The sequence below is a fragment of the Poecile atricapillus genome, chromosome 2 (assembly GCF_030490865.1).
Source record: "Poecile atricapillus isolate bPoeAtr1 chromosome 2, bPoeAtr1.hap1, whole genome shotgun sequence".
Lineage (NCBI taxonomy): Eukaryota > Metazoa > Chordata > Aves > Passeriformes > Paridae > Poecile > Poecile atricapillus.
The window spans coordinates 119,234,186-119,257,851 of record NC_081250.1 but is presented as its reverse complement, the minus strand read 5'-3'; the positions used below and the strand labels follow the sequence as shown (position 1 = coordinate 119,257,851).

General features: G+C 44.3%; 2 protein-coding genes across 3 annotated transcripts in view; one reads left to right on the top strand and one right to left on the bottom strand.

The window, feature by feature from the left end:
- Positions 1-519: 519 nt before the first annotated feature.
- On the top strand, positions 520-2,404 carry CRH (corticotropin releasing hormone). The gene is made up of 2 exons (XM_058830832.1): positions 520-827; positions 1,357-2,404. Exon 2 carries the CDS (start codon positions 1,372-1,374, stop codon positions 1,918-1,920), a length of 549 nt encoding a protein of 182 aa, XP_058686815.1. The 5' UTR covers positions 520-827; positions 1,357-1,371; the 3' UTR covers positions 1,921-2,404.
- Positions 2,405-3,539: 1,135 nt separating this feature from the next.
- The window catches only part of TRIM55 (tripartite motif containing 55), a 35,662-nt gene continuing 15,535 nt past the window's right edge, over positions 3,540-23,666 (bottom strand). The window contains exons 6-11 of one of the 2 annotated variants that reach the window (XM_058830831.1): positions 22,937-22,959; positions 22,715-22,839; positions 21,694-21,905; positions 19,557-19,844; positions 17,253-17,343; positions 3,540-4,625 (exon numbers count right to left, since the gene is read on the bottom strand). In XM_058830831.1, coding sequence (XP_058686814.1) covers positions 4,615-4,625; positions 17,253-17,343; positions 19,557-19,844; positions 21,694-21,905; positions 22,715-22,839; positions 22,937-22,959 — 750 coding nt within the window. In that variant the 3' untranslated portion in view covers positions 3,540-4,614. The remainder of the gene's footprint in view (positions 4,626-17,252; positions 17,344-19,556; positions 19,845-21,693; positions 21,906-22,714; positions 22,840-22,936; positions 22,960-23,666) is intronic. The other variant, XM_058830830.1, reaches the window with a different exon arrangement.

The window sequence follows — 23,666 nt, the reverse complement described above, 5'->3', positions numbered from 1 at the left end:
CCCGCCGGCGGGGTCTTGGACAGCTCCGGTGCCAGCGCTGCCGCGGGTCCCTCCCGGCACCGGCACCGGCACCTGCTCTGCCTCTTCCCCGCGGGCTCGGCTGAGCCCCTGCCCGCTTTGCAGGGCGGGCGCTGCCCCGGCCCGGGCAGACCCCGGGAGCGGAGCAAAGTCGGGACCCACGCGAAACACGCGCCCCGCGGAGCCTCCTGCGCCGACCCTCCACAGCCGCCCCGTGCGGCGGAGGAGGCCGGGGGGCCGGAAAACACCGGGGACGGAGAAGGAGATTGCCCGGGATAGCAGCCCCGGCCCCGCTCGGGTCGGATCCCTCCCCGCGGGCCGGCCCGTGAGTGGAAAGTTTCCCCGGAGTGACCTCTCATAGTACGCGCCCGCTAGGAAATCTCATTCAAGTATTTTTGTCAATGGGGTGGGGGGTGGGGGGGGGGGCATCCTGCTCCCCGGCCCCCAGCCCGGCTGACGTCACTGCAGAGGCGATAAATATCTGTTGATATAATTGGACGTGAGATTTGGGGTTGCGATAGCGAAACTCGGCCCATCGCCGCTCCGACGGGCCCCCATGATTTATTCAGCAGTAGATCGGGGCACGCAATCGGGCTGTCAGGAGAGCGTCAGCTTATTAGGCAAGTTCTGCGTGATTCCAGGAGAGGGTCTAAGCTATAAAAATCCCGCGCCCCGGCTCTGATTAGTACCAAATCTGATCCCAAGTTCGCCAGGAGCCGGCTCCGAGGGAGAGCGAGAGGAAGGGACTCCGGGCACCGCCAAGTCCCGCCGCCGCCCGCCCTGCCCTACCGCCGCCACTGCCACCCCAGGTAGGTGCGGGGCCGCGCCCGGGCGCGCAGCGGATGCGCTGCCCTGCCCTGAGCGGGGCTGAGCGCCGCGTCCCGCGGGATACGGGGAACTCTGCTGGCCGGGCAGGGAGCGGGGAGGTGGGGAACGGGCGCTCGAACCCCACAGCTCGTGGGGAGAGCCGCCCCTCCACAGGCACCCCACGTTCCCCTTCTCCCCGGGTGGGTGAAGAGGCGCGGGTCGCGAACACGCGTGGATTCTCCGCGGGGGCTCAGCCCAGCCTGGTCCTTGGGAGGCGCTGCCGGCGCAGTCCGGAGCCGCCCCGCGGGGTTGTTCCGCGGGGAGCGGCCGCCTCGACGGGGCGGCCGGGCCGGGCGAGTGCGGCCGGGGCCGGTGTGTGGGGCGCAGAGGGGCGCGGAGCAGCGCGGAGGGGCGAGTTTCAGCACCGGGACAGCGGCGGCGGAGTCGCCCCCTCCCCGGCCGCCCGCTGCCCTCCCCGCCGCCGCGGCTCGGCTTTCTAACCCAACCCCCGTCCCCCGTCTGCCCCCGCAGGTTTGGGCCCCGATCATGAAGATCCCGCTGCTGGTCTCCACGGGAATCCTGCTGGTCGCCCTCCTGCCCTGCCAGGAGTGCAGAGCTCTCAGCAAGAGCCCGGCACCCGCCCCCGGGGCTCTGCACCAGCCAGATTTCTTTCAGCAGCAGCAGCAACAGCAGCAGCAGCATCAGCAGCAGCAGCAGCAGCAAACTCTGCCCGTCCTGCTCCGCATGGGAGAAGAGTATTTCCTGCGCCTGGGCAACCTTCACAAGAGACCCGTCGGCTCTTTCTCCGCCTCCTCCAGCAGCACCAGCCACCTACAGCCCGAAGCCTCCGCCAGCAACTTTTTCCGAGCGGCGGTTCAACAGCTGCAGCAGCTGCCCGAGCGCTCGCCGGGGAACCGAGAGGACGGCGAAGCCGAGGGTGAGGCCGTGGAGAGGGAGAAGCGATCCGAGGAGCCCCCTATTTCTCTGGATCTGACTTTCCACCTCCTGCGAGAAGTCTTGGAGATGGCCCGAGCCGAGCAGTTAGCGCAGCAAGCTCACAGCAACAGGAAACTGATGGAGATAATCGGGAAGTGAAACGGCCCCTCCCCGCCTTGCCAAAGAGATTCCGCAGTTAGCACAAGAATAATTACACCGTCCGATGTACCATAGTGCTGCTCTGATGTCATCTCTTTATTTTTATATAGCTTTAAACCTAGAAGGGTGTACTCCGAACAGCCTCCGTCCCTTGACTAGCATGCACAACCGTGTACCAAGTGCAGAAACACGAGTGTCGTTCGTAACCTCCCCTACCTTTATTTATTTCTCCATTTCCCAGGTATTCTAGTGCCATCGCTACGTAGGGATGTGTGGGCATTGGAAGAAATGGTGCCAAGAAGACAGAAAACTTTTCTGCTGGGGGCAGGGAGGTGGGAGGGGGAATCTCTGTAAGCTACTTTCAATCCACTTTTTTTTTTCCTGTAAACATTTTCACAATAAAACATCTTTTCAGCGCTCGGTCGATTTGGTTGTGTAAGAGAATGTTTAATATTTATATTTTTAATAAAAGCTGCAAAGTAAAGATGACTTGATAGACTTTCTTGCCTAGAGGCCTGAGGGCTGCTCCACCTCCCTCAGCGCTTACCGGGGCGGGGGTGCACCCGCTGCCGTGGACACCCGGAGCCGGGTGGAGCCCTGCATCTCTCCCGGGGATGTTTCCCCCTCGCCCCGGGAGCCCCGTCTCCGCGGGCTCTCCCACAGGCGCGCCCCGACGCCTCCGGCCCCGGACGGGGGCTGCCCCGCCGCCGCCCTCGGAGCAGGCTGCTCTCGGGAACGGGGTGTCGAGGGCAAATCGGTGCCCCTCAGAGCTGCCGAATCCCGCCTCTGCAGCCCCCCGAGGGGGCTCCCTGGCTCCTGCCGCTGTGGCCGGGATCGGGCAGCCTCTTTCCGCCGGGGAGCAGAGAAGGGAAAGCGGTGAGGCGCTCCCGCATCTCTTTTGCTTTTTTGCATCCTCCCCGCACCCCAAAAGGGCAGGTTTTTCCCTGCTTCGGCTTTCCCCTCCCCGACGGCGGTGCCCAAGCGGGGTCCCTCCCAGTGGCTTCTAGGGAGGCGGCAGTGGGTGTGGAGAAACTTCCCACGAGGAGCTGGGGGAAATTTCCAGGACGACTAGGAGAAAATAGTAAATCCCTCACCCCGAACCAAATCCCAGGGAAAAGCTGCTCCAGCAGCCGGAGGCGATGCGGTGGCGGTGCTGGGCGGCGCTCGTTCTGGGCTGTGCGAGCTCCAAAGCTTTGCGCGGAGCTCGCCTGCGCAGCCCTCCAAAACTCGCAGGAGAGTTTTCCAGGGAACGTTCTCCACGGAAAACAGATACCAGCGAGGGTTGATGTCACTCGGGCCGGTAGCGACAGGTGTCCAGGACAGGGGCTCACCCCCCACAGCCTGCTAACCAGTCTGCACTGCCAGCTCACCAGTCCTGCTGGGGCACAGCGCAGCCTTATGGCCCCACAAGGCCCCTGCCAAAAGAGTGCACTGCGGGCCTGGCTCGGGGATTTGGGAAAGATCCACCCATAACCCTATTGCAGAGCTTGACACCTGGTCCCCTATGGCACCAAGTGCTCCCGGCAGCCTGACAATCTCTCAAACGCTACTGAGTGTTGACACCCTACTCCCAGTGACAAAAATCAGAGTGTTGCCTTCAGAACAACTTGTAGAGCCTCTTTTAAGACACAAATTTGATTTCATTTGGTGGCTCAACATCTGCAAGGCACACAGAACAGGACAGTCAGCATCTGCCTTTTCTACAGCACAGCACAGGGGCTTCAAATTAAACCTTGAGTGAGTACCTGTGACTACCTAATTTCACTCTGGTTTCGTGTAAGAACATGTCCCCTTTTGTACACACACCGATGGCTGAGAAGACACGGACACAGGTTATGGCTGGACAGACTGGGCAGCACTTCAGCAACTGCCCCACACACTCATAGCTGTGTGGGGGTCTTGGCCAGTGCTTTTGATATGTGCATCTTCTTCACTCCTGCCACTGGGAATCTTCCTCACAAATAATGTGTTTCTGTGAGCGTCATCTGTTGTGGTTTAGTAGGAAGAGCAAGTGCAAAGGAAGAAATGGCAGCTTCTTTCTTCCCTGCCGTGTTCAGCCTCCGCAGCCTGGGAGGCACCAGTACTGTTAGACACAACCCTGACTTGGGGCTGCCAAGGACATGATAGTGTCACTGAAGTCACCAGCACTGACAAGTGGGGACGCAGGAGGATACTGAGAAGAAACACTGTTTTGGCAAAGGATGCTACTAGAGAATATCATACCAGCATTTTAGCTAAGAACATTGGTGAAGTGTTTACACCTACATGGGGATGTGCCATCAAGTGAGTTACAAAATACTAGCAGTGCTCAGCCTAAAGCTGTAGTGATGCTTCTTCCCCCTTGGAAGCAAGAAATTACTGGAAAACACTCTGACTACAATACATATCGTAACCTGTCCCCATGCTCCCCTCCCTCTCAGGTCTGTCAATTCAAGGGTATGACGTGGAGGTCAGCTGAGTTTGTAGGAATGAATCCTGCTCAGATGTCCCTTCCCAGGCCAGTTTCTTTGCTGACTGCAGCCAGGCTGCCTGTGCTCATGGTCCTTCTGAGGAGAAGCACACCAGAAGCCAGCCAGAGTGAGTCATCATTCATTCAGTGAGTTCAACCAGGAGAAGGAGAAGACATGACGAGCCGGCTCGTCACCCCTCTCACTGCTCACGGGAGCTTCCTCCACTCGTCCTTGAGGGTATGGTTCAGAACCAGTCTGCAAAGGAAGGAAAGGTTGATAAATGGAAGAGGAAAACATGAATTGCATTAAAATCAGTAAGATTTCACAACATGCAGGGAAACAGAATGAAGTGGGAAAGAAGGGAAAAGGCAGGGAGCATGGAAACTTGGGAAGTTAAGACAAGACTTCTAACACCAAATAAGTCAGAGAGACTTTTGCCATGACCAGCGTCTGAGGAAGGATTATGCTGGGTGAGCGCGTCTCATCTGTTCTAAGGGCTTAGTCCTGATTTGGACCTCTGGAATATTATTGCACTGAAGGTGATAAATGCCTGTTCAGAAGTGATCCTGAGCCAGCTTGGCTTGTGTAGCTGGGCCTCCAGATTGATGTGAACCAGAGCCAAATGTTATTGCCAGTGCATTGCCACTCAAAATGATACTCGTTCTGCTGTTATGAAATCTGCTTTGGAAGTGTTTTATTTATTTATTTTTCTTCAAAGTCTTCTAATATTTATTTCACTTCAATTTAACTCAGATGAGGAACAGGAAAAAATAATACAGAAATATAAACTTCAGTTTATATCCCTCTTTTTTTTTGCAAAGGTATCCTACACTTTCAGTAGAAAAAGTAATATGGACATGTATACTGTAACTGCTAATAAAAGGAATTTCTAAAATTAGTTGAATATTTAACAGAGCAGTGTAATAGGCAGAAATATTTTACTAGTTCCAGATCTCTTTGGCAAAGAATGAAGACTACTTTGTGATAGAATCAGATATCCTAGTAAAGATAAAAGATATAAGAATGGGTGGTTTGCTAGCTAAGGAAAGCCTTGTGTCTTCACCATTAAAACCACAATTTAACTTGCAATATACAGGATTTTTTTGCCTTTTGTATTTCCAGATGCACAAATTTGTTATTGTACATTCCTCAAGTTAAACCAGTCATGCTGCCAGTCTTCTTTGTGCAGGGTTTTAGCTCACTTTGCAAACCTCAGCATGATCTCAGGTGAACTATTTGATGTCAACATACTACTCAATAGAGGGCAAATGACAAAGTAAAATCCTCTGAATTCCAACATCTTGATCATTTATAGAATTGTCCTAAAACAGAAAGCTACTAAAGCAGTGTTGCTAATAGACACATCCAGCAACAAACACTGAAGCGGATGCTTGTGAGGAGCTGAAGCATGGGATGGATGATTTTCCTGGGCATTTTTGTGTGTACTTACTGTTATAGTGTACCACAAGAATAAGTAAGAACTAGTGGTGTGTTAAGTATAAATTGGCTAATGGGCTTCATTCCAGTTACCAGCTATTTAAGTGTCACCAACAAACAAGACAGCATGAAGGTATGAGAAGAAATAGACCCGTGTTTCTTTATTTATATCTAATTAGAGTTCACAGTGACATTTTTATCAACAAGATCCTTGATTGCTTTAAATTGAATTTAAATGAAATTTAAATGAAACAGTCCTATTAATTTCAATTAAACATTATCTGAAAAACTGCTTTACTATTTGAAATGTGGACCAATCTTTGACTTAGATTTGTATTTTCAAAGCAAGGCACTCATTGCTACTTACTGCAAAACACAAACAGGGATCTTGCAGATGAAAATAGCTTTTGCTTGCTAACTTTATAATGTGTTTTATTGAGGCCATGAGCATGGTGAAAACATGAGAAAAACAGCTGCCTACTTGAATGGAAAAGCCCATTTCCAGCAATGCTGATGAGAAGGGCTGTCTCCCAGGCTCACAGAAAAATATGGTACAGAATTGGGCCCAGGGGCCAGATCTTCAGCTGTAAGGCAGATAGCTAATTGTGGCCTGATAATAGAAGATCTGCCTCTCAGCCCTGGAAAGTGCTGATTGCAAATCTTTCAACCTGATAACAGTAAATACACGGCTAGACTTTCTGAGTTATAAGGCATTTGGCGCTCTCTTGATCTTGGTAGATGCAGGAGCGTAGGTGGTTTATTAGTCTTTTGTGAAAATTTTTGCCTTTATTTTTGGAAGGGCAAGTCAGAGTGCCTGGACTAGCTAAGAGCAATTTTGAAACTGGTTGAACAATTTTGTGTGCCAAGCCCTCAGCAGTATGTGTAAGCAGACATGGGACAACCTTCCTCACTTCTTACTCTGTAAAGGAATGGGACTGGCAAATGGTTTAAAACACAATTCCTGCTTTTTTTTTTTTTCCCCACTTTAACCCACCATCCCAAAATTTACATTACATCAAGATTAACTTTGAAGCAAAGAACTATCTATAAGTTTAAAGTTACACTGAGTGTTTCATAGGATTTGGTCCTATTATAGAAGAAGAAAGAAAGCACAATCTAATCACTTAGACTGGCAAGGGTAACTGCATTACCCTGTTAACCACTGCTGCTGGTACTGCATTTCAAGCAAAACAACCTTTGTCTGCATCACTGCCAAAACTGTATTTCATAATGTGTTAACTCCTTCATATTTTGCTGTGATGACATCTTCCTGTGTCAGCAAAACAATGTTGGAACTCCAACACATTCCCACTGGGTTTGGCTGGATGAAGCATTTGCTCCCTGCACCTTGCCGGACTCAGCAGGCTGCTAGTCTGCAATACCTTGATGTGCCTTTCCAAGACCAATCATTTTCCATCACACCCAGCCAGGAGTGAAGCAAGCACAAAACTGACAGTAGGGCCATTACCTGGCTTTTAGGCTTGTGTTTTCACACCTGTGACACTTAAGTGTTTGTCTCTGAATCATACAGCGACTGAGGTATGCTCTCTTCGTGTAAGACAAGAAACCATCAAAAGGTGCCAGCAGCAACTTTGTCCATGTTACTAAGCCATTCTTCCCTTCCAACAGCAGCCCACACAACTCAGAGGTATACAGTGTGCTGAAATTGTCCAAGACAAGGATTTCAGCTGTAGATTTTACAGAAAAAGGCCTGTTTTGAACCAGGCTGTGATTGTGAAAGATGGAATGCAGAAGCAGGTCACTGAGATTAAGGCATTTGACCGCTCTGTAGGTCCTTGTAATCTCATGCTGGATTATTTTGCTCTCCCTGTTACTGCAACCCTACTCTGCTTGCAGAGGAAAGCTCAGTGCTGAGCATGGCACAGCCCTTGCCACATGTCTTTAAGACAGTCCAGATTCAACACTTCATTGTGTCTGTCCATTGCTACTAGATAACTTGTCAAGCTTCTACCTGAGATTTATCTTTGCCTTGGAGATCTCATGAGTATGACTTGTTTTTCACATTACCTAGAATAACAAGTCCCAACCCTTTGGGTCCCTAAAAGTAATAAGGAATAACTAAAGAGTTTACCTCAGATTACATTAATCACATTAGGGCAATGCTGAGAGAGTGCTGAATACTTACACTTTGATTTATGTTTTCCCCTGTGGTGTTGAGTGACATCAGATGGTGCTTTCAACAAGCACCAGGAATTTTCACCAGGCCAGCTCATGAAGTGGGGAGAGAACCACGCATGACTGATGGTTGGTTTTGTTTTTCCCATAAGCAAAGTCCAGGCTGGAGTTTACATGCCAATTCTATGGAGGTGCTGAGCAACCACAACTCCCACTGAGCAACCATTCAGCACTCCTCAGCATCTGGCACGCTAGAATTTGCATGAATAAACAGTATAAGGATCTCAGAGTTGAGCCTGATGAGTCGTTTCAAAGTTGCAAATATTCAGCATCTTTTACTATTTGCTTCCTTAAGCAAGGCTCTACTTAAATCTGGATAAGGTTCTTGTAAAAGGATGTGGAGAAGAGGAAAGATGTCAGTGGGATGGTTTGTCATAACATTTTCATCTATTAGGTCTAGCAGTTATCCTATTTATGCTGGGGAAAAAGATGTAGACTAGGCTTTTTAGACATTTAAAATACAAGGAAGTCTACACATTGTTTTCTGCTTTACCAGCACTACCTCTATAGCCTTTAGGTACAAAGGCTGGGATCTGTACTGACAAACTTTAGTCATCCAGAAACAAGGTAGCTACTCAAGCAAACTCTATTCATTCCCTCTAATAGGAGTGATTAGAGAAAGACACAACCAGAAGGTGATTTGTCCCATCCTCAAAGAAGTGGATTGCCCTTTGGAGGTACCTGTTCCTTTCAACTGACTCTACAGACACTCTGGGTGACTGGGTTAGACTAGATCTGGCTTTTAAGCAATTATACAAGCAAGATTCCAGCCAAGTATTTCAGGATATCAAAAAACTCCCTGATAGGAATTCAGAACTTTGACTGCAGTATTATTTTACAAGATCACATACTCTTAAATTAAGGAAGTGGGGAGGAAATGTGAAGGGCTGAATGGCTTCATAATCTACTTTAATGCAGAAGGATGAGGTGGTTGGCTACAACCTATATGAAGGTCTTCTGGAGCAACAATGCTAACCAAAGCAGGTTTTGTCCCTTGGGTTCCCATTCACCTCTTCCTGCTTTTTTTCCATGGTTCACTGCCCATTTGCATTGCTGCAGCTCTTTGAAGGGCTGTGCTAAGAATGGGAATGTCACTGGAACGACATCAATTTTTGGTTGGTTTTTTTGAGGTGAAGGAAGCTATTTTTAAACTGGATCATTTGAATGATTTGGTTTCAGCACAGCTCAACAAACAGCTGCCTCAGCACCCTGTAAGTGGTGGCATCTGGGCAGCAATAAGAGGCAGGGCCATTTGGCAAAAAAACTCCTGAATCACCTTTGCTGCCAGAGGAAAAAATGGATCCACACCCTTAGAGGCACATGAACTACCCAGTGCTTTTGCTGCCTACTCTTGATCCAGCAGGAGAGCAAGGGTGTGAATTTGTTAGAAAGTGTAGGTCTTGGAGAGAGAAACAGTGAAAATACAGGTTTCTTGCTTCCAGGGTTTCTGTAGCCTCAGAAAATGAGCTAGAAATTAAATTTAATTCCCATTTTTAGATGGCTTGTTTAGAAACAACCCCCAGTGTTGACAAGAACAGGCATGATTAAAAAATGCTAGCTGGTTGCAAAGCAATCACAGAATCTGTAGGCTATGTTTGTCTGCCTCAAATGTCAAGTGTTACACTTCTGGCACTCAACACTTCCAGGCAGCGGAAACAAAGGGAGTACAACAGGTTATTTTTAAATAGTTTAAACTTTAGTTCAAGCATTTTGTTTTCAGATTTTTATGCAGTCTAGCTCCTTCAGCAAAACACCTGGCAGCTGTCACAACAATATTGTTTCAAAGCTAAGGGGCTGCTTATTTTGCATGGATTTTTTTTTTTTTATCAGTGGGAATCAACAGAGCATTCTCCAAAATATTTGCTACAATTACCTGCCACAGAAATACATAAGGTAGCAGACAAAATTATAGGCACAGACAAGCTCCATCAGACACAGAATTAGACATATCACTCCTTAATTGTGGTCAGTAATGAATTTTAAAAGTCCATTGGGAGGAGATGCTTCAATAGATCATCACTGCATTACAATTAATATTATGTGGATAATGTCTAATGCAGATCCTCCTACATAATGATCTCAAAGTGATAAAATATATTTCAGAGGAAAACAGCACAACTGGCTTATTTTGGTATAGGTTCCACACATCTCCCATGGGACATGGAGGTCCACACACTTGAACCTGTGGTGGAAACTGCATTAAAGCATGGTGTGGGAGAGCAGCCTTTTTCTCAGCATTACTTGGGACAAATTAAATACAGTTACCTTATATAAGTCACCTATTTTTTTCATGACTCAAAGAAGAAAAGGCAGAAATAACATACTTGTGTAATGTTTGACCCATTGCAGCACCTCACTGATCCAACTTCTTATTGAGAGTAATCCACTACATATTTGCAGGAAACTTAGTCCTGCTACTGTCCAGGAAAATAAACCCAAGAAGAGAGTCTTAAAAATACGCAAATATTAAGGCTGCATGATCAGAACAGTCTGTCCTGCATTTATCCACATCATTCTTCGTTCCTCTTGGAGTGAAGGGTTTTTGGGACCTCCTGATCAATCAGCCTTTTACCATTTCTGCTCACTTCCAGCCCTGCTGGAGAGCTGTCTAGCAAAGGAAGGATCCTACTGAGAGGCTGCAGGAGTAAGTGCTGGTCACGTAGTACACACTGGTCACCAGTGCCAGGAAGCTACTCATGAATACCAGTTCTCCCCTCTTCCTCTTACTGTTGCTTTGTCACACAAATAGATATGATTTCAGATTAACAAGTTAAATGTGAAGTAAAGACCTTCTAAGAACTTCTCCACAGCAGTAATCAATCTAATCCATGTTGTAGAAACTTTGCTGTTAGCTTTCAGGGAGAAGTAGCAAAAATAGTAATGGTTTAATGTCTTGTCTGTTTCTGTCAGGCAGTCTTTGACTAATATGGACTTTTGTATATCAAAGCTTTTTCTTACTCTGTAAATGGTGCCTTTGCAAATCCAATGAGTGACACAGAGTGATAGTTCAGACTGTGATTCACCCTGGAGCTCCATTCATGGGATCAGATAACAGAGCCAGCATAGCTTTGAGGTGTGTAGACAGACACATCCCATGCTTGGAGGCTCATCCTGTGCTGCTCACGTTGTGAGTGACTGACTGACCTGGGCTCTGTAAGCATGCAGGCGGCGAGAGTGGCCTATGTGTGATGTGGACGCAGCTTCTCTGAGGGACAAAACCAGTGGAGGTGCAGGACAAAAAGCCAGATTGTCAGCTAAAGCAAACTGTTGTCATTCCACAAAGCCACCACATAACAGAAAAGAGTCTTGGCCACAGTTACCATATTTTTTCCCTCATCAGCTGTTGCTGCTACCACATTTTCTTTGTGTGCTCATTTTTCCATGTCTCCAGTTGCCTGAATCTGCTCCTTACTGCAACCACAGCAACTGAAGCTGTTATCCAAGCTATGACTCCGCTCCAAAACTCCAAAATTGCTCAGTGAGTAGCACTGTGATTGCCCAGATGGATGTCTGTCACGTCAAATCTCACATTGCAATCTCTGCTTGCCCGTTAGCAATGCTGGCCTGCTTGCACAGCACTCAGCCAAGTGATGAGCAAGATATTAAATCAAGCTTCTTTCTGTCTATCTCACACAGTCCCCAGGTGAAGTCCAAGGAAGCAGTGATAAATTCTGATCTTAGAGCTTTGGATTCAGTCACAATTATTGATCAGGTATTGATAGGGTATAGAGTACAGATTGCAGTCACTGTCACTAGAGGCAAGCTTGGAACTGACCTGCATGTTGGTCAGGCACAGACTCATTTTTTTTTAAAAAAATAAATTTATTTCTTTTATAAAATTAAATTTTGAAATTGTGAATAAATATCAAAATGAACGTATTTTAAAAACAAATCTTTTGCCAGATGTTGAAGAGGCTCATCAGCACTAATGGGGGAAATGACAGCTATATTTTCTCAGTAAGGCATTTTGTAATAGAATAAGTCATACAGCAAGTGTTTCATCATGAACAAAAACCACTTCTGTGTACAGAAGTGCTGAACCAGGAGTGCTCTGAGTGACTGATCTGTATTTCGATCACCACCTTCAGTGGCTGAAATAGACTCGGGCAGATTTTATAGGGTGCTCTCTAAATTGAAAAGAGCAATGAGAAATTCAGATCACTTATCCTCCGGGACCGTGAGATCCTCATTTTCTGCTCAGTCAAAGGCATGATGTCTGTGTTTGACATCTGTAGCATGGTTTGAACATCGTACCACCTCTTGGCTGACAGCAAGGGATAACAGGGTTTTTTAATTAGTCACTGGGCCCTTACTTAATGACCTGAAGATTATTGCAAAGATGCCAGGAATATATATCACCTGAAAAGAGATAAATCACCTGAAAAGAGATTCAAGGCTGAATCATCACTGTTTGATATGTCTGTCTCCCTATTTTCCATTTAATTTTGGCTGCACATGCAGCCCCCTGGTCTTTATCTCCATTTTAAATGCATGGTAGGTGGGCACTGCAGGGTGCTGCAGTCCAGCCCCTTGCCTGCTCACAAGCTTGGAAACCCTGCAAGTGGAGTGACCCCAACACTGGGGCTCAGGCCCAGTTAACTAATTACCACCACTGAGATTTTCAATCAAATAGGCTGGCATTTAAATATTGATCCATCTCCAGTGGGTACAGGACTACCAGTGCTGCTTTCCAGAGGTGAGTGAATGGCTGTACTGAAAGCCTGGGCTGTCCCAAGGCAGTAAGATAACTAACCAAATATTCCACAAGCAGATGGTTTGTGTGGTTGTGACATACAGCTACCATAATGTGATGTAAACCAGAAACAGTTCATCTGTGATTAAGAAATATTTTTGTTCACATTCTATTTTCCTTTCCAAACTCCTTAACAATGAATAGAACAAGTGGTGCTTGGAAGAGGAGGCTGAATGGAGGTAGAATTCAGTATTTAAATGAGCAAGTCACAGAAAGACAATGTCTAGGTGAGCCTGGCTTTGTATTAATTTCAACAGAAAAAATAATTTTGTCCAAACTCTCATTGTGGAGATCCTTTTCTTAGTAATAGACTGAGAAAAATGAAATATCCATAAATCAGATGGTATCTATGACTCACCAGTCAAACAGCAGTGCAGACTATTTGAAGGAAAACTTCAGATGAAGTATTTGCCACTCATATTAATTATGAGAAACTGTTGTCTGAAATCTGGCCTTAATGCATTGCCCTCACGACTCATCACTGCTGCCTCTGAATCACCCAGGTAATTCTCAAAATTAAAGGAGAGGGAGGTGTTAAAAGAGGAACAATCAACACTTTCCAGATTTCCTCTGCATGTATTGCCAAACTAAGGGGGAAAAAATTCACCTGAAGCACAAAGTCAAGATACAAAATGGAAATTTACAGGAAAAATTTGCCAGCAACTGAACATCAGTCAGAGTGACCACAGACATTGCTGCTATCACTGAGCCCCAACTCACTGAGTCAAACTACTGAGAAGCAAAGGCAGAATTTCTTGACTGCTAACTGAGTTTCTTGCATCTAGTGTTTGTCCTATAGTTCAGGTACAGGCTGAACACTTTCCCCCCACCCCCACCCCCTGCCCAGGATGAAATTTAAGAGATGTTTAGGAAGAAGATTGAAACAGAATTTGATTTGGGCTTCTATACCAGCTGATTCAAGGGTCTCCTACAAAAAGCTCAGCTTCATGGAGAGTAGATGACTCATTTTCATTCAGTCAAACCTTGCAGATTTTTTAATGGTACATGAATAAACTCATCAATTTTCTACCTAAGAAAAGGTAAAATACAGGTATATCAAGACCTAGATTGCAAATCTCAAGTTCATTTTTGCTGTCTGCATTCCTGGATCTTTCGTTAGCACTAAACACACTTGTTGCAGGGAGCAGAGAGCCTTTGGAGCAGCAGCTGGTGTCTTGGAAGAGAGCTACCTGGGCCATGCCTGCGGGTGTTCTGCTCTGGGGGAAAACTGTGGGAAGGCTGTGTTGGGCTGGCCAGAGGGAATGGAGACCCTTTCTTAGCACAACTTCTGCAAGATCCAGCCTTGCAAGGCTGCCTTCTCCTGAGCAAGAAATCCTGCTTGGAACAGCTGGATTAAAGTAGGTACCTGTCTTTACTTGAGCAGATTGGCAAGACTGAGTTTCCAGTTTGGTTAAGAGAACGTTTATTATTTGTGTGTTCTGCTGCCATGCTTGTGCAAACATTCCAGAGAAGCACTGTGCTAAAGTGTGGGACCATGCCTTTTATACCCTGATGGGAAAGTGAATGTATGTGGGAAAAGATCACAGTGTAATCTCTTAGCCTTATTTTGGTTTTCAATGATCTTATTTTGTCCATGTTGTCTGCATATTGACATGACAACCACTCAGCTAAAACTTAGCTAAATACTGACCTCTCTGATGTGATTTAAAGCTGTCTCATGGAAAAAAATTGAAGGATCACCAGCTGAAATTGAAATACTCAGCAGCAGGGCAAAGAGAACTACAGTACATGAATACAGAGAGGACTGTCCTTATGGTAATTCTGGCAGATGGCATAAGGTGGCAAGCAAGTAATAGAAAATTTTAAAACTAATGAAACAAGATTAGCATAGGCCATTCCATTAGTATTTCTCCTCCAAAACAGTTCAGTCCCAATTATATTTTATATCCTCATGGAATTAAAGCACTGTACTTGTTGGCTGCAAAGGGAAGTTAGATCAGGCCACTGTTTGTGGATGATTAACTTGCATTTCCTTTCAGGCTAAATGTATATGCTGGAATCCTTTGGAGCCACAGACAGACTCTTTTCTTATGGGAAATTTGAGCAACAGAATGCACAGTTCAGTACCTCATCTTAGGTGAAATAAACTGTAACCACAGACACAGACAAACCAAGACATTCATGAACACTCACAAATCTATATGGTTTCACTGCATGAGAGATGTTGCTGACAAAACATGATGAGGGAAAGTTGTGGGACTCTTGAGATCTGTTTCTCCCATGCACTGGAAAGGGTTGCTTGCTAATGTCTGTGTTACCAGCCACTAATACATCCCTCTCATGGTTGCAAGGCAGTTCATTAGGGCTATTCCTGCTCTCCATGTTGTAATCATTTGCTGCTGGTTGTCATCTCCAGAGGCTCAGATCCCCCCAGCTTTAATCACTGAACAAAGGCAGCTGGGTTGGGAGCAATGTCACCTCACACTCAGCAGGCAGGTGGAAGAGGTGCCAAGTGAGAAGCAGCAGCTGCTGCTGAACTCTCTCTTACAGGAGATGCCTCTCATTCTCTGTCAGAGGCAGAAACAGCCCATGGTGACCACACTGCTGACTTAGCCACTCCCTGAAGAAGGATGAAGCTGTCTAATGCAGAGTTATCTATTTTGTTCATGCTGAATAATCTTCTTTTGGCTCTTACACCAAGCAATCAGTACACCTGTGGGCTGCAGCTCCTGTTCCTTATCCCTGCTGCTACACCTTCCCACACTCTGGAGGAAATTTATAGATGCATCATTACAATTTTTTAGAGTGAAACGACCCTTAAATAAAGTAAATGTTGGGAATTTATAGCGGAACTGCTCTCTTTTTGCTGCTGAAATATGATGAAAACCCTATTGGTGCATTTTATTAAAAGAGCCTGAAGATAAATTATATGCTGCTCTAATGATGACAGTCATGCAGATTTATATTATTATTATAAATAATTATACAGTTATTCAAAGTAGTTTTGTTATTTGACTTTCAGGGGTTTATCACACAAAGGAACAAGGGCAGTGGCCTGATCTTTCATATGAAAGATAAAGACACTTAAACTATCTAACCAGCCACTTCACTATGCATGGAGAATAAAACCATTTTTATGCTAATAGAATCTGAGACCAAAATGTCTTTTTCCTTCACCTTCTTTCTATTTCATTATTAAATAAATCATAAAGATGTCACTGGAGACCACATAGAAAGAGGTCTCAAATGGTAGAAATAAGAGCTTTCTGCATTTGTCTATTTTTAATTTCAAAAGGCATTCTGAATTAAAAAAGAAGAGAGGGGAAAGAAAGCACAGTGCTCTTCACATGCCTGATTTCCCAGGAGTAAAAACAACCTCTGTGTCCTTTATTAATGATACAACAAATCTTCAAAAACAAACACAACTAAATGAAGATTAAATGATGACCCATGAACCTAATTGAGATTTGCATTGTCCAATGCTCTTCAAATTCAAATTACTACCAGACAGTGAATCCTTTTGGCTAATTTATGCAACTAAAGTCTTTTGAGTCAGAGGTTTTGGTCTTCAGTAAGTAACATTAAATATCCCTGTCATAATACAGAATTCTCTGTAGATCAGTCATATCACACTGAAAATCGAACACACATATATGTCTTGCCTAAGAGGGCCACGAATTTAGAGCTGGAAGAACTAAGTCATGGATATTGTCTACCAAAAAGGGGTTACTCCAGAAGAGATGTTACAGAATAGTTAAGGTGTAGATTACTGAGTTTGTGTTTGGGACAAGTTCACTTGGTAGTGAAGTTCTTAGTCCTTGATCCTGTGGATATTTCAGCTCTTAATGTGACTTAAGGAAAAAAAGCCTTTGTTTAAATTGTGTGGGATTCCTGCAAATGCCGCATTTCAGGGCCATGATTGGTACTCCATGTTCACTGGGAATGTGGGAGACGTAGCTCTGACCATCTGTGGTGGGACTTGAAGGGAATGTGGGGTGTGCTGTGTGAGCTGGGGTGTGAAGGGACCCTTTCCATGGGGACCTCTGAAGAGTAGGGCTTGAGCCATCCACCCAAGGGAGTACAGGTGATTTGCTTGCCATGCTAATCCTGGCAGCAGGATTACTCAGTGGATTTGTTTTCCTGACCTTAAACCCTCTGATGGCAATCATTACTCTCCAACTCTTCCTCCCCTACTAGTTGGACTGAACAAGCTTGGTGTTTTTTCACATCTGTCAACCAACAGGTTCTCCATGCTGCTGGTCATCTGAACAGCAACTGAAATACAAGCCCATATATCTGCAACAGTAAATATCTATTTTCATTTTGAACCAGGGAGATGCAATGTTTAACCATGCAGGAGTAAGCTGAAGAGTGGCACTTGTGAGAAGGAAGAAATTATTTAGGCAGCTTGTATTGTGAACTAGCATGATGTTTTTGGATAGGAAGAAAGGGAAAAGTCCTTTAAAGCTATGTAGGAACATCACCAGATGCACTATTTGAACTGTTAGTTAATGGTAAAATGAAATATTTCCTACCCATGAAAGTACAAATCATGTATTGAATCAGATTCCAAAGATGATGTAGTATGATAAGAAATGCCAAAAGTGTTGTGCAGAATGCTAACTCCTGTGAGAAAATAAGAAGAGTGCTTCACCAGTGTTGTCATCACATGAACTAGTAATTTTCACTATGTTCTGTGAAAAAGCTCTGTTTCCACAGCACTTTTCCATGATATACTTTAATTAGAGGAAGGGAGTAAATACAGTGGTGTGAAGAACATCAGCTGGGTTAAAAAAAATTAAAAAAATAAGGGAATATAGCATTTCAGAGTGGGTTGTGTAAAACCACATGCAGGAAAAATACAGAGCTGAAGTTCACATACTTGAAAATGATTACTGCCACATGACAGCAGTCATTTCCTTTGTCACATAGACAGAGCTCAGCTTAGATCCTTAAATTGACCACAGCATCATCTCACGGCATCACCTCACTTGGTCACTCTGCTTTTTCTATTCTTCTGCACTTTTCTGCTTCTTGTGCTTTCCTATCTTTTGCTCTGTCTCCAGCCCAATGGGAATCCCAGCTAATTGAATCCTCAGCTGTTTCCCCTGCTCCTTTCTCCCACATCACCAGAATCATAAGCTACTCTTCTCAACATCTTCCTCCTTCTTTCAAAATGCCAGTGTCACCTGTGACCTGGGAAAATATTGAGATGCAGCAAAACTCACCTGCCAACAGGAACTGATATCTTTCCTATGTGCCTGTTTTTGCTCCTGGTACTCAATGAAGAAAGCTGTTTTTCAGATAGCTGCCCACATCAATCAGGAAATTAACCTAGTACTGAATTTACCTACCTATGGTGAGCTACCTATGGTTAAGCTGCCTGGTCATCAGTGTAACTGATAAGAAGAAACAGCACCAATAAATTTCACTGTGAATTTATTTTTTGCCAGCTCATTTTGAATATACTTAAGAAGACAATGTCATAGTAGATTTGATAATTTTAAAGTACTTTTGTTTTTAATTCCACTCAAATATTCTCAAATCAAACCCTGACTTGAAAAATAGCCACTGAAATTTAGTGGCAAAATGTTGCTTTTGTTAAGAAAGTCAGTGAAGTCAGCCACCAAATTCAAGTGTCACAGACTGAAACCTCTAGCAGAAGATAAGTGCCCCTTTTATCATATCTCTGTGAACTCCTCCTAACTTTTTGCCTGGCACATGATTGCTTATCTATGGTCTTACAGTCTGTAATTGTTGAATATATAGCTGCTTATATATGCTATATAGTCATATCCAGACTTAAAGGAAACAGCACAAGATACTTAATATCCACTTTTGCTTTCTCTCTCTCTCACACACACATAATCTCCCCTCATTGCACACATACAGGTAATTGCTTTGTTAAAACATGCGGCTAGAACCTGTAAATTATGATGGTTTGATTTACAGAGTGCTGCTCATGGGCTGGTCAACAGACACCGGAGCTGTAGTGTGCAAATCCTTGCACAGCTCCCTCAGCTCTGTTCCTTGTATCTTTGGCCCATGTGGAGTTTATAAACATGTGCTGAAGGAGGATTGTTCAAATTCAGGTTATACCAACTCTAATATTGTCATTTTAAGGAAAACATCCTCTGTACTCAACACATCAGTATCTGTTATCCCATCATGCTGCTGAGTGTCTAACACTGAGCTGAAATGTATTATCTTCATGCTCTCTTTTAATCAAGTCTCAAGAATCCTTGGAACAATCCCTCTGCCACAGATCTGAACCCAGGAAATCAGACTCCTTACTGAGCAGCAGTCAGACGCACAAGAAGGCTCTGGGTGTTTGCATAGCTTCATGCTCACATGGGGAAGCACTCCAGGTGCAGCCATAGAGCTACAGAAGGCGAAGCCAAGCCATAACTGCTCAGCCAGTCATGGTAGGACAGCACATACACAGACTGTCAGCAGGTGATGAGAGTAATCTCACGCACAGGATTTCTCTGTCACTAACACATGCAAGAATCTGATGTGCAGAGACATCACCAGGCTCTCCAATAGCTCCTGTGCATGAGTAACTTGGATAACAGCTGGCACAAGCAAGGTGCACTGGCAGGTAAGCACAAGCAACCACCAGCATGCTGCTTTGAATCTACAGTCAGCCTGTCACATATTGAAACCATCTATAAATCCAGTGGATTTGCTGAAACAACAATTTGTGCTGTTTTCATATTTTTGAAATTGTTCTTATTCTTTAGCATGCAGAGGAAAATGAAGTCACATTTTCCTTAACAACTGCTGTTCCCGCCTTGCTGCACGTCACAGCCCTCTGGGGTGACTTCGGAAGCACTGACCTTGGACATCGCTGCAGTGGCATTACTTTCCTTACCACTCCCTGGTGCACTCTCCTCGATGGTTGCTGCTGTCGGGGCTTCTGCCTTCTTTGCACTTGTTTCCAGAGAAACAGGAGTCCCTACTTTCCCCAGCCCACTCACCGGGGTTGAGCTTGGACTGCTTGCTCGCCGTGATTGGGACTTATACCAGCTAGGGTAAAACAAGGGATCGATGGTTTCAGCTGTGGCCGGCACTTGAGTGTCAGACTCGGGAGTCTGTTGAGAACCACTTGGTGTCACAACAACATCCTTAATCAGGACAGATAAAGAGAAGAACAAGCAGAGTGCACCACGTTACCTTCCTGCTGTAGCCACATTGTTCTGCATGTTGTGTTTGTTAGATATAACTGCAAGGCATAGGTTTGTCCTACTAATAAGATCTGAAAGAATTGCAATCAAAATGCTAAGCAAAAGCAGCTATCATTTGAATAACACAAACAAGAGAAAGAAGATAAATGAGCCCAACAATAGAACAGGAGGGTAGAACTAGCTGGGAAGGGGGTGCTAACTGAGAAAGAAATGAGCAAGGGGTTCCTTAATTCAGATAAACCCTCAATTCAATTCTAAAATCTTAAGGAATTCTGCGTAAGAGCTTCATGAACCCATACCAGCCATGAATAAGAGGTGTAGGTACCTTCAAATGGCTTGTTGGGTTTTAGGTTAAGAGTAACACCTTTGCCAGTGAGTCTGTTGATACGAGCAGTCAGAATAAAGGGAATACTGGAGAGAAGCATTTGCCCACCGTGAGCCTTGCCATCAATGATGTAAGCCAAGCACTGTTGCTGTGCCAGGAAGAGGAGCAGCCAGATGAACTGCACCTCTCTACCTGCATCAAGCTCTTGGGGTTTTTGCACACAGTCTGCTATCACCACTGCATTTCTGCTTTGCCTTTTTACACCAGAAGGCAAAAACTCAAATACAGGTGTCCCCTACACCACAACACCCACACACCATGTCTGTCTTCATGCCTGACTATCTCCTAATGGCATTTTACAATTTCTAGAGCAGCATGCTGTACCTTTCTCAATTTAGCCTTAAGAAATTAGAGAATTCATGTTGGTGGGCAGAATTGCTTATGTCTAGTTCTTGTTTGAATAATACCTTGCATCAGTTAGGGAACACAAATTTAGTTAAGTCACTGCAAATCTTCAAATTTTGATTAAATCAGTAAAGCCTAATTTAAGAGCATCTTCACATGACTGGTGAAAACTCACAAATGTTTTTAGATCAAAAGAAAGAATGAATCTATAGTATTTATTTTCAATTGTTTTATGTGGGGAGCTTGCTACAATCAAAGATCCTTTGTGTGCTTTCTTGCTTTCACATAGGCCTCCTCAAATATATTCACAGCAGCCTTTACCCCCTCAGCAACTTCACTGAGTAAATTGCGTAAGAGGAGAATTTACTAAGTTAATGGTATACAAGGTAAACTAAAGTAGCACATGAAGTATATTTTTAAATGCACATCTTTTAGAATATGCAGTAATTATCTAGTCAAATTCCCTAAGAAAAGTGTTGGCCTAAAATATTCACACCCTGAACCTGTTTGCTGTTAGGTTGTAAGAAGCAGTTTCCTCTCCTGTTTGGTATGATATTCTTGCATCTACCTAGACATATCCCAAGGATGATCAGAGCAGAAGGCAGCAAGCACCATTCACAGAAAACAGATTAGAAGTATAATCTAAAAACTGGTGGTGGAAAGCTTCCTAAATCCAGAGCGAATGCCAAATTCTTAGTATAAATATTTTAAAAATAATCTGATTTATAACAGTCTGAGTTAAATCACAGCAAGCAGAACATTCGTTATAATGCACTTAACTCCCAAACTGAGTCTTTTTTACTTATAACTTATGTATCCCATATATTTATCTTAATTTATTTAGCAGCTAATTTTTTGCTTATCAAGTCATACATGCACAGGTTGAAGTAAAGTTTCATATATGGGTACAAGGGCAGTAAATAATTTTGCCCTCCAGTGAATTGACTCCCGTAGCCCTGCTCCTGACTTGGTGCCCATAGGGCACAGGGGAGCATTTTCTTGCTCTGCCAGGTGCACTCAGCATAGCTGGCAGGTCAGTGGGACAGCAGAGACATTTACCTGACCAGCTGGGGCAGCTGGAGTGGGCTCAGCCAGCGGCTCTCCCCCTGCACTCTGTGCTTCGGAGTCCTGCTGAGGTGGCTGTGGTGCTCTCTCCATGCCTTCCTCTTCCACCTCTTCCTCCTCTTCCTCCTCTCCTGATGACTCTGTGTGGACTTCACCCAGGCCTTCAACATCCTCTGTCTCCTCCTCTTCTTCTTCTCCCTCCTCCTCTGATAGGACGTGTAAAAGGACAGGTTGAGCACCATGTGGCTTCAGTCTTTAGGTAATTAAAAAGCCATTTGCAATTGCATGGCAAAGTCACTGACAATCTGCCTGGCAGAGAGGGTGCTGGAGAGGAGCCTGCTCCCACCAGCCTGGACTGGGCACTGCCCTGGAGCTGCCAGCAGGAGCTTTGGGGCTTGAACACACATGCTGGTTAAAATCTTAAGCTGGCCCTTTCCATGGGAAGGAGGACAGAAATTCCTGTCAATGCAGTTATCCTCATGAGGAATGTGCAGCACAGCCCTGCCTGTTTTGGGGACAGGCTACCTGGGATCTGGCACAATCTGTCATGAAAAACATCCTTCTTCCAATTCTAGGTATATGTTTAATGCCATTGAAGCTGTTCTCACAATTTTTTACCAGGTCAGTGGTTGGCAATTCATGACTGGAGGTTTGAGATACCAACATGCCTAAACCAGACGCTCAAACTGGATCAGACTGTTGCTTTTGTGCCATCTGACATATCCTGTGGTCTGCAGTTGTGGCTCAGCTTGTTTCCAGAGGAAGGTCTCTAGCAGTGGATTTTCTTTAGTATAATCACACTAGTTATCCTAAAAAATGTGCAGGGGCATCCTAGCACTTCAAAGAAATAAACCTAGATTTGATTATAATTGATACATAATGCTCTGGTTACATTTTGGCATAGAGAGAAATATCTGATTTGAGGCTTCCTACTCAGTATCATCATGTGAATTAAACACAGCTGCTATTTAAGAAAAAAAATTTGGTGAATAATAATAAATAATAAATTACATACCTCTGTCAAAATCAATTTCTCGTATTATTTTTTCTTCTCTACTGAGATTCACTGTGAATTGGTTCATATTTTCATACCCATCCTCTATTTTTTCCATTTGAAATCCTTTAGAAGCTTCAGTAATTCTAAAATTGAAATTGGTTATTTGGCATTGGATTCGAAGAGAAATTTATAAATTGTAAGTGATTATAAAAAACAAGAGTCTCAAGTTTAAATACTTACTTTTGTAGCAATGTTTTGGCATTCTGTGGAAACAAAAAAGAAATAACAGATTCTCAAATGATTCAATTTTTTCAGATATTTTATGCATTGAGAAATAGTTCTTACACTGGCAGCTTTTAAAAGCTAATAAGGATTTCATAACTGACAGCCATGACATCTAGGAATGAGATGGAATTTGGAAGGTAATTAGTATACAGTTCAGTAAACCTTTTAGTTCTTCAAAGGTATTTTAATTAAAATGTGAATATGATGGGAAATATGAAAGTTGGTTAAAAAAAAAAAAGAGAGAAATATTTTTCCTTTGTGGTTGTGTTTGTGGTGAAAAGAATTTGGTCTGTTACCATTACCCTCTTTAGTCACAGTAATTACATCTTTGATTATCCATGAGGGCATCCTTTTGGACACACAAAATTCTGTTTATTTGCCTCGGAATACTATTGTACTATTCAAAGGCAATTCTTTGATGAAAGTAAGTGTTGGTTGTTTTATTTTGGTTTTGTTTCATTTGGTAGAAAATGTTCTTCCAGCCTTTACTACAGAGGAATTGTAAACTTGCAAGACAGAAATTCTACACCAGTGAATTCATTGGACAGGCTGCTAATGATTTCCTACTCATCTTGCTTAAGTTTATAGTAAGAAAACAGAAGAAAAAAACCCAAAAAACTAAAGGCGTAAAAATGTAACTTAGCACATAGATTATTGAAAAGTTAATTTTGTCAATTTACAAGCA

Coding starts and splice junctions, on each gene's coding strand:
- CRH (XM_058830832.1), top strand. CDS start 1,372: ATGAAGATCCCGCTGCTGGTCTCCACGGGAATCCTGCTGGTCGCCCTC.